Source organism: Gavia stellata, unplaced genomic scaffold, assembly GCF_030936135.1.
Source record: "Gavia stellata isolate bGavSte3 unplaced genomic scaffold, bGavSte3.hap2 HAP2_SCAFFOLD_44, whole genome shotgun sequence".
NCBI classification, from domain to species: Eukaryota; Metazoa; Chordata; class Aves; order Gaviiformes; family Gaviidae; genus Gavia; species Gavia stellata.
In genome coordinates, this window is record NW_026777121.1 from 982851 (window position 1) to 993249 (window position 10399).

At 54.9% G+C, this 10399-nt stretch overlaps 1 protein-coding gene across 1 annotated transcript in view; it reads right to left on the reverse strand.

Moving 5' to 3' along the window:
• Nucleotides 1–8107, reverse strand: part of LOC132321735 (acrosin-like) — a 61349-nt gene extending 53242 nt beyond the window's left edge. The window contains exons 1-3 of the mRNA XM_059835181.1: nucleotides 7931–8107; nucleotides 7292–7617; nucleotides 6888–7027 (exon numbers count right to left, since the gene is read on the reverse strand). Of these exons, the coding sequence (XP_059691164.1) occupies nucleotides 6888–7027; nucleotides 7292–7617; nucleotides 7931–8097 (633 nt within the window). The 5' untranslated portion in view covers nucleotides 8098–8107. The remainder of the gene's footprint in view (nucleotides 1–6887; nucleotides 7028–7291; nucleotides 7618–7930) is intronic.
• Between the last annotated feature and the right edge of the window lie 2292 nt (nucleotides 8108–10399).

Sequence of the window (10399 nt, forward strand, 5' to 3'; positions counted from 1 at the left end):
TACAGATGCACTTGATGTGGCCCAAAATAATGTTTCTCTGGCCCCTAGTTGTATCCAAGCACAGCTGTGGATGCCATCAATGGCAGCTGCAATTATACGGGAAGGTGAGGACGGCACCTTACCTACTGAAATTCAGAAGATAATTTGGGATGATGCAATTGAATTCGAAAAGAAATTCCAAACCTGGCGGTACTTGGTTAATTTCACTTATGACCCCACTGACAGTAAAGCCACGGCTTTTGTTTGATCCATGTACAATGCTTCGGTATATACCATAGACCCAATCGTTGCACTGGGAGTGCATCAACATGGACCTATACTCTATCCTATAGAGCACAGAGTATGGGCCCAGCAGAATGGAAGTAAATGGCAAACTGTTGATGATGATGCATGTACTGTGCGAGCACAACAAGGGTTCGTTTGTGAAAGTAATACCATCAAAGCCCAAGACATTTGTCTCGACACAGAACCAAACATTTGTCATTTTGAGATACATCCTGGTGAAACCCTGGAAACTATCCGTATCTATGTTGGAAATGGATGTGTTTGTATGAGAACCCTTTGCAATTCTATACTTGCAGATGACACGACTATAGAGACAAGCGATCGCTCTAACCTTTGTGTTTGTGACTTTCCTAACATCAGAGGATGTGACTTCAATTATTCAGCTCCTGTCACAACTCATCAATTGCTCCAATCCAGCTATGCCTTCTTTCAAGATCTACTGTCTGCTCCTATCAGAATGAATCTTACATTAGTGAAGAAACTCCAACAACGTGAGGATCTGAAGCAGCTGTTGAAGCAGGTTCAAGAAAATGGACAAAAGACTCTAATTACTGTCCATCACGATGCAGAGGAGATGCACCGAGTGTTGGAAAGAGTTAAAAGAGACGGAGAACATGAATGGTGGGACACTCTCTTTGGATGGTCGCCAACTGCCACAGGAATCCTCCACAAAATACTTCACCCTGTTGTTGTTTTATTAATACTCACTATATTGTGCTTTATTGTGATGCTCATTCTCTATGTTAAACTCTGGATTCTGATGAAACGCTTAGCTCACCTAGTATCCCCACAAGATGCATACATACTTGATAATCCTCACCACAAGAACACATGTGACATTCCCACTTCCTTCTAAATATTGTGAAGCTTGAGTGACTATAGTCACGGGGTGGATTATGTGGAATAATTGCTGGAGGTAACTTAGAACTTAAATTTATATTGAAGGTACAGCACTGAAGACATCTTCAGGGTGAGTGTGGCGAATGTGCAAGGAATCCATCCCACAGAAGCTCCCTAGGCAACCTTGGATGTTGGCAACACCAGGGGAGTTTGGTGTGCTGACTCTAAGAGAAACTGCACGGAGGGTGGAGTGGAGTGGAGACACCGCCGCCAGGCTCTGGGATAAGACGGGAACTGGAAGGTACTATGGAACTGACAAGCCGCATATTTCCTACCCTGAGCTGCATATTTACCACCCCGAGCCAACAGTCTGTCATTTTTTGTCAAAATACTATCTTTGGGTGAACTTTGCTCATTATAATCTCATTATAATACCAAAACACCACACCTCCATCCCAAAGCTACCCACCTCCAAGGTGCGACCACCCCTCGCTGAGCTTGCGCTCTGGATTTTTCTCAGTCTATACCTTTAAAAGCAGAACGAGAAACTTTTACACCAATTGCAAGAGAGGCATGTATGACTAGAGTCACTCAAGCTCCACCTGTAAGGACAGATAATATAAAAATGGCTTAAGAGAGGAGGGATGCCAGGGAAGATACCATCGCAGACCGTCTCTGACACCTGGGATCAGAGCCTCTCTTCCCCCCCACAGGGACGCCTTTGGGTAAGGTTCGAACACTTGGTTACACCGAGTGCTTCCCCGGGCAACTTAGAAGTCTCTATAGAGTTGCTTTATAACTTAACGCGTTTGTCGCCAGGCTATAGTGCTCATATTCTTGGTATTTGCACATGCTTTGCAGGCAGTAATTTTATCACCGGCAGCCCAAAAGAACTTGTGTATCTGTTGCTTCAATAAACTGCACTATTCGTTAATCTAGCCGTGACAGTTCTCACTGAATGCCACCAAATCCCTTAAGTGTGGCCGTGCTAGTTCATGGAACGCGACTAGATTGAAAGTGTATGGTGTTACGAGTGTATCCGTAACCGTGAGAGTTCAACACATTGAACGTGACCGGATTTGTAACACAGAGAGTAGGGCATCACCCAGAATCTAAGCCTAGCTGCCCCCAGCCCCTCTGATACCTGAGGACAAGCTGGAACGCACGGGGGTTTATTTTCTTCCAAATTGCCTTGCCCTTTAATGCGACACCAGGTTGTAAGAAGATGGGATAAATTGGAGAATGTGTGACAAGGCCCAGTTAGAAAAGTGAAAAATGCCACCACCTTCTGTCTAAGTGGTGGAACCTAAGTAAAGGGAGATTGAGACTTATGGTGTCGCGTTAAAGGAATGCAGTTTCGAAATTTGTCTGTCAGAGTCCCAGGACTTTCACTGACCCATTTATCAGAGCCCCAGCAAGAGGACTTGCACTGAGCAGATGCACAAAAATTGAAATGAGTTATTTTATTGAAAGCGACAGAAACAGATTCGAGATTGCCGTTGATAAATTCACTAACTACAACAGTGCTACTAATTAAGGGTAATATTGCTAGCAGACTTGACAGTAATACAAGAACCCGGGGATAACTGTCACCCAGAGGTGAGAGGCGCAGCGCTTACCCAGAGAGGCGTCCCTGCCTGGGGTGGAGGAAGAGAACACAGCCCGTCGACTGGTCCGTCAGGTATTGAGGTTCTTCTCTCCCACCTTAACAATCATTTTCTCTGTCTTTTATCCACAAAACAACGAGGTTCCCCCCCCCCCCCATATGTGACGTGTAGCATGATTTGGGTGGAGAGACGAGTGCTATAGTCATATATGTTTAGCATGACCTCTATAATCTTCATTAGCATATGCAGGAGTGTGAGTTGTAATATGCATTTCATCGGTAATGAGGCAAAGGTCAGTTATCGGACACGAAGCCTTTTCAAAGAAACAAAGGACCTCTCACATTCTTGTTATCTTACTGACTTTGCTGACCATAAGCAGGGCTGTCCTGCCTCCACAGGACCCCCTCCTTATCTGCATCCTGTGTTAGCTGGGTGAGTCTCCACTCCCCCGGGTCGCACAAGAGATAGCAAGGGCAGTCTTAACAGCTCTTTGTGCCCAGGAAGCCCACCTCATTATCCAAATTCCACAGGAGGCTGCTAGGAAGCGGTGGCACAAGCCCAGCCTTCTCCCAGTGCCTTAAATATTAGCAAGGGAAGTAAGTTCAACTAAAATCCGTGGCTGGATGTCAAACTACTTACCCAGTGGTTGGCACAGACCTTGGGTCTTTCCAGCTCTGTATCTCCTCTTGCTCATGAACTAGTCCAGCTTCAAGCTCAAGAGCAACTTGCCCGCGCAGCCAGTGCTCCCACCAGTAGCTGGCCCTAGACACTTGGTGTCTCCAACCGCTGGGTCCCTGTGACCAGAGTTCCCTTCTGCCATTGCTAGCAGCCAGGCCCCTGGACCCACCCCCCACCCCCCCACTAGGTACAGAGTGAGGCCACACAGAAAAGGATTTAGGAGCGCTCTCAGAAAGAAGGTAGGGTGGACTGTGGGGATTAGGCGCTGGGCTGAGTCAAAGAAGCAAACAAGTTGGCTTATGTGCGCCTAGCTCCTTGATTCCCCACCCCCACCCCCTTCCCTCCATTTTCCGTGCTTATACATTCCCCTCATCTTCCTCAGCTCCTCCTTCTCCGCCCTTGTCTCCTCCCAAACAAGGGACCTAGCCCCTTGCTTCTTTTTCCCCCCTTGCTCCCAGGTTTGCTACATCTGTGAACGGATTTGGTGTTGCAGGTGCTCTTAGCTAGGTCACCTTGGACTTCCACGGCATTACTGATGGGGTTTCCTGGGTACTGCTGGCCCTGCCAGATTGCTCTCCCCAAAATGAGCCCAACTCTCCCTTCAATTATCTGTGAAGTGGGGCCACCTCTCACACCAATCCCCCTCAACTACCCGTGAAATCTGGCTCTTCCTCATGGCACTGTAACTCCTGTCAGCTGCTCAGTCTGTTCGCTATGGTCAGCAATTTCTCTTGTCACGCTCAGGAGTTTCGCACAGGCCGTTCAGTGAGCTAAGGCTTACGCCAGGCCCTAGTCGGCAGCTTGTCTGCCTTAATGCACACCCCCAAAGTCGTCTGCATGTCCCATCATTTTTTTCCCTATCCTCGTTCTAGCCACAGTGTGCCAGTCTTCTCCATCTCACGCTGGCTCTGAGCACCCTCCTCTCTGACCAGGCACGGTTTCAGCCCTTTTGAGTGGCTCTTTCCCTTTGTGCCCTACTTGACTGCCTGCAGCCTCATTTTGCAGGCGCCGGGCGTGGAAGTCCTTGCCTCGCACGGGAGACTGAATCAGACTGAAGCATGGTTAGCTGTGAAAATTGGCAGTTTTATTGGAAGAACTGTCAGTTTTAGCACTTGCGTGCACTTGGAGGCTGCTAGGAAGCAGTGGCACAGGCCCAGCCTTCTCCTGAGCAATGTGTCAGCTGGGCCCTAGAGTGCCCAGGCACAGGCCGTGCTGCAAGGGAACGGGACGGGAATAGCACATGGTGCCTTGCACAGGGCACCTACTAGTGCTGCGGGGATATCCGCGTTGCCTGGTCCTCATCTGGCCTCAATGAAGCAGTGGGCTGCCGTGAGGACCCACTGTGGGCTGATGAGGGACCCTCCGCATGTATGCCCCGTGCCCGTTTTTCAGGGATCCTGGATGCCGATGATCCAGGGCCAGGCCCCTGGCTGGGCATCTGTGCCACCCATGACGCGCGACACGCCGTGCTGAGAAGCCATGGGCCGGAGCACACAGGTCCCTCTGGAAACAGAAACTCCTCATTACTGTCCTGCTCGAGGGCTTGCTGCTCTTCAGGCTACGAGTCAGCTGTCTTCCCTCTCCACAAGGCGTTGTGTGGACAGCAAGGCCAGGGAACCTCGTGGGGCGTGCGTGCCTCCGCCCCCCCATTTCTGTTTTATCCCCGCAGGCCAGTTGTGCCAGCAGCATGGGTGTTGGAAGGAACTGAGGTTCCCAGATGGGGTTCAGGAAGCTGTGGCGTGGCCACGGGGGACAAGCGGGCACCCTCCAGTGAACCCCATAAGGGTTGCCCAAGTTCCCAGTCAGAGCCTCAGGCCACTTACCCACAGGTGTCCCACGTGCCGTGCGCAGGCCCGCACAGGGCCAGCAGGACAAGGAGGGGGAGCAAATTCATCACTGCCAGCAACACGTGGCAGCTGCAAGCACAGAGAGCTCGTTGCCACCAGTGCGGCAAACGACGTAGTGCCCGCTGTACTCACGTTGCCCATGTTGCCCTTGGTTCCGGGGCTGATGTCACAGAGTCACTGGTTCCGGGTGCTGGGCGTGGTGGCCTCCAAGCAAGAGGGGAGGCAGAAGCTGGGATCGGACGCCCCCGACAGACCCTCCCCACGCCACATGCTGTGCTTGGGGGATGAAGGCATGCAGGCCCCGTGGCAGGCAGCAGCGCCTGCCTCCGAGCACTGCCTGCTAACAGCTGGCAGGAAAAAACCAAGTGGGGCATCATAGCCTCTTTGGGAAGTTCACTGCCACCCTGCTCCCTGCAGCCGTTTGCCAGCAGCTCCTTCCCAAAAAGCATACGCCAGAGAACAGAACTGCTCCAGGCAGTAGGCACATGTCTGGGCATTGAAGAGCCAATCTGGTTATAGCCGCGGCAGGCAAGCAGTGATGTGCAAGCCAACTGAGGCAGGCGTACCCAAGCAGTGTCAGCCTTCCGGCACAAAGCCCAGTGAAACGCAGACGCAGCACAGGCCATCCTGGCTACGTCAGCCACAGCAACAGCCTCTGGCAGGCTTCCTGTCCTTGCTGTCTATGAGTTACGTTGCTGTTCTGGGCCAACACCGACAAGGGCAGTTGTGGCCCCTGGTACGTGTGGCCAAGGACACACAATTTTTGGCTCTAGCCAGAGAAGGATGCTCCTGCTCTCAGCCCCACATGCCATTCTCCATGGCTTTGGTAAATCCTGTGTCAGCCTCATCTCATCAGTCGACCTTCTAGAGCTGTATGGTGGAGCCTTGCTCCCATGCTGGACTGCAGGGCAGTCATGGGAGGAAAGCAGGAGCCAGTCCCGTGCATTGCATTTGCTGAGCAGGGCTAGGTCCATGCAGGCTAGAGAGCATTGGCTTGAAGAATGACAGTTTCAAAGCTCATGATAGGTGCGGGGGCTTCCCTCTGCCATTCTCTGGAACAGCCTTTCTCCCAGCTGGTGATTCTAACGAGCCAGAGGTAGTCTGTCTTGTTATCTTTGCAGACGAGAGGACCACCGCTGTCGCCCTGCAGCAAAGGAGAGAGGACAAAGGTGTTGTTGGGTGGCCTCCGTCAGCACTACGGCTGGCTCCTTCTCTCTCACAGCACCTGCCAGAGCTGTGCTCTGCGGCACAGAAAGGCCCCGCTCAGGTGCCGGGGCCTACAGGAGCTTGTGTGGGAGGGGGTGGTGGGCCTGTAAGGTAGGGCTCTCTCTCCTCTCTGCACAGCGATCCTTCTTCACGTGTGGAACGCACATGCTCCAGGCTTGGGATGTGGAGCTGCGTGCTGCCAAGAGCACTGGATGGGCTTTGTGGGCAGAGTCGCAGGCCTCTGGGGCAAGGGGGGCACTGGGCAAGGAGCTGCAGGTGGGGAAGGGGAGGTGAGCCCCAGCAGCGGTGGGGACCCAGCGGTGGGAGGGTGACTTGCCAGGCAAAGCACGCGCTGGGGTCTGCGTGGGACGGTTGTGAGAGGGCTGCCTGTGCTGCTGGGGCTTGACTCGTAGCACGCTCCTACCTGGCAGGTGTCGATGCCACCCTGCGCGTAGCCAGCACACAGGTTGTGGGTGTGGATGGCCCCTCTGTACCACCCGCTGCTGTTACAGAGGTTGACATCAATGAGGCGGACCATGGCCTCCTGCAGGACATCAGTTGATCCTCCAGCTGCGAGCACAGAGAGGAATTAACACCAGGCAGCTCGTTGCCATTTCTCCTCCCCTGTCTGGGTGAAGCCCTTCCCTAGGGCTTGGCTTTGCACCTTGAAGGCACTGTACCGGTGGTCCCCTTGTGCCTCCCTTTGGGGAATGGCTCAGGCCCATCTCTCTAGAGGCATGCGTCCCCGCAGCCTGACTCTGGCTTTCGCCTCTGCTCTCAGGAAGCCCAACCCGTCTCCCCTGCGTGCCAAGCTTGCGCTCAGGGCACGAGTACTTTTTGGGAACTCACATCTTGCAGTCGTGGAACCCCAGCCGCTGGCGTAGCAGGTTGTCAGCTCTGACACTCTCAGCGAGGCGTCGGGCACACAGGCAAGCTGGATGGAGTAGCTGCACTGCACAGGCTGGTCCAGTTCCAGCAGGGCGATGTCGTTCCTCTGCGTGATGTTACTGTAGTGCTCGTGAACCAGTAGCCGCTTGATATGGCGCACTTGGGCCTCAGGGCCCAGCTGAGTCAACCGGGTGGCCCCGACCACCACGCGCCACATGGTGATGTGCCGGGAAGGCAGAGGGAGAGAGGGGTCAGAGGGAGCGGAGCCATGTGCTGCAGCAGCCCTGCAGTTCCCTGCCTTCTGCTCCGCAAGGGAGAGAGGCAAGCAGCGCTAGGGAGGGGGCGAGTGCCCTGGCACGCCTTAGGCACAAGGAGTGTTGAGCTGGAGGCTGCTAGGAAGCAGTGGCACAAGCCCAGCCTTCTCCTGAGCAGTCTCTCAGCTGGGCTCTGCAGTACCCAGGCACTGGGCGGACTGCAAGGAGACGGGATGGCAGTAGCACGCGGTGCTGCGGACAGGGCACCTGCTAGTGTTGTGGGGATATCCGCGTTCCCTGGTCCTCCCCTTACCTGGCCTCAATGAAGCAGTGGGCTGCTGTGAGGACCCACTGTGGGCTGATGAGGGACCCTCCGCATGTATGCCCCGTGCCTGTTTTCCAGGGATCCTGGATGCTGACGATCCAGGGCCAGGCCCCTGGCTGGGCATCTGTGCCACCCACGACGCGCGACACGCCGTGCTGAGAAGCCATGGGCCGGAGCCCGCAGGTCCCTCTGGAAACAGAAACTCCTCATTACTGTCCTGCTCGAGGGCTTGCTGCTCTTCAGGCTACGAGTCAGCTGTCTTCCCTCTCCACAAGGCGTTGCGTGGACAGCAAGGCCAGGGAACCCCGTGGGGCATGCATGCATCCATCCCCGTTTCTGTTTTATCCCCGCAGGCCAGTTGTGCCAGCAGCGTGGGTGCTGGCAAGGAACTGAAGTTCCCAGGTGGGGTTCAGGAAGCTGTGGCGTGGCCACGGGGGACAAGCGGGCACCCTCCAGTGAAGCCCATAAGGGTTGCCCAAGCTCCCTGCCGGAGCCTTGGGCCACTTACTTACCCACAGGTGTCCCACGTGCCGTGCGCAGGCCCGCACAGGGCCAGCAGGACGAGGAGGCGGAGCAAATTCATCGCTGCCAGCAACACGTGGCAGCTGCAAGCACGGAGAGCTCGTCGCCACCAGCGCGGCAAACGACGTAGTGCCCGCAGTACTCGCGTTGCCCGCGGTGCCCTTGGTCCCGGGGCTGATGTCACAGAGTCGCTGGTTCTGGGTGCTGGGCGTGGTGGCCTCTCGGGGCAGGGGGGGCAACATGGGGGGGTTCCAAGCAGGAGGGGAGGCAGAAGCTGGCATCGGACGCCCCCGACAGTCGCTCCCCCCCCACCCAGCACTGAATGCTGTGCTTGTGGGATGAAGGCGTGCAGGCCCCGTGGCAGGCAGCAGCGCCTGCCTCCGAGCACTGCCTGCTAACAGCTGGCAGGAAAAAACCAAGTGGGGCATCATAGCCTCTTTGGGAAGTTCACTGCCACCCTGCTCCCTGCAGCCGTTTGCCACCAGCTCCTTCCCAAAAAGCATACGCCAGAGAACAGAACTGCTCCAGGCAGTAGGCACATGTCTGGGCATTGAAGAGCCAATCTGGTTATAGCCGTGGCAGGCAAGCAGTGATGTGCAAGCCAACTAAGGCAGGCATACCCAAGCAGTGTCAGCCTTCCGGCACAAAGCCCCGTGAAACGCAGACGCAGCACAGGCCATCCTGGCTACGTCAGCCACAGCAACAGCCTCTGGCAGGCTTCCTGTCCTTGCTGTCTATGAGTTACATTGCTGTTCTGGGCCAACACCGACAAGGGCAGTTGTGGCCCCTGGTACGCGTGGCCAAGGACACGCAATTTTAGGCTCTAGCCAGAGAAGGATGCTCCCGCTCTCAGCACCACACGCCATTCTCCATTGTGCTGGTTTTGGCTGGGGTAGCGTTAGTTTTCTTCTTAGTAGCTAGTATGGGGCTGTGTTTTGGATTTGTGCTGGAAACAGTGTTGATAAAGCAGGGATGTTTTAGGTACTGCTAAGCAGTGCTTACACAGAGTCAAGGGCTTTTCTGCTTCTCACACCGCCCCACCAGCGAGTAGGCTAGGGGTGCACAAAAAGTTGGGAGGCGACACAGCTGGGACAGCTGACCCCAACTGACCAAAGGGATATTCCATACCATAGGACGTCATGCTCAGCATAGAAAGCTGGGGGAAGAAGAAGGAAGGGGGGGACGTGCGGGGTGATGGCATTTGTCTTCCCAAGTAGCCGTTACGCGTGATGGAGCCCTGCTTTCCTGGAGATGGCTGAACACCTGCCTGCCGGTGGGAAGTAGTGAACGCATTCCTTGTTTTGCTTTGCTTGCCTGCGCAGCTTTTGCTTCACCTATTGAACTGTCTTTATCTCAAGCCGCGAGTTTTCTCACTTTTACCCTTCCAATTCTCTCCCCCATCCCACCCGGGGGGAGTGAGCGAGTGGCTGGGTGGTGCTTAGTTGCCAGCTGGGGTTAAACCACGACATCCATGGCTTTGGTAAATCCTGTATCAGCCTCATCTCCTCAGTCTACCTTCTAGAGCTGTATGGTGGAGCCTTGCTCCCATGCTGGAGTGCAGGGCAGTCACGGGAGGAAAGCAGGAGCCAGTCCCGTGCGTTGCATTTGCTGAGCGGGGCTAGGTCCCTGGAGGCTAGAGGGCATTGCCCGGTCCGGTTCCAGCAGGGCGATGTCGTTCCTCTGCGTGATGTTACTGTAGTGCTCGTGAACCAGTAGCCGCTTGATATTGCGCACTTGGGCCTCAGGGCCCAGCTGAGGCAACCGGGTGGCCCCGATCACCACGTGCCACATGGTGATGTGCCGGGAAGGCAGAGGGAGAGAGGGGTCAGAGGGAGCGGAGCCATGTGCTGCAGCAGCCCAGCAGTTCCCTGCCTCCTGCTTCATAATGGAAAGGGGAAAGCAGCCCTAGGGAGGGTGCGAGTGCCCTGGCACGCCTTAGGCACAAGG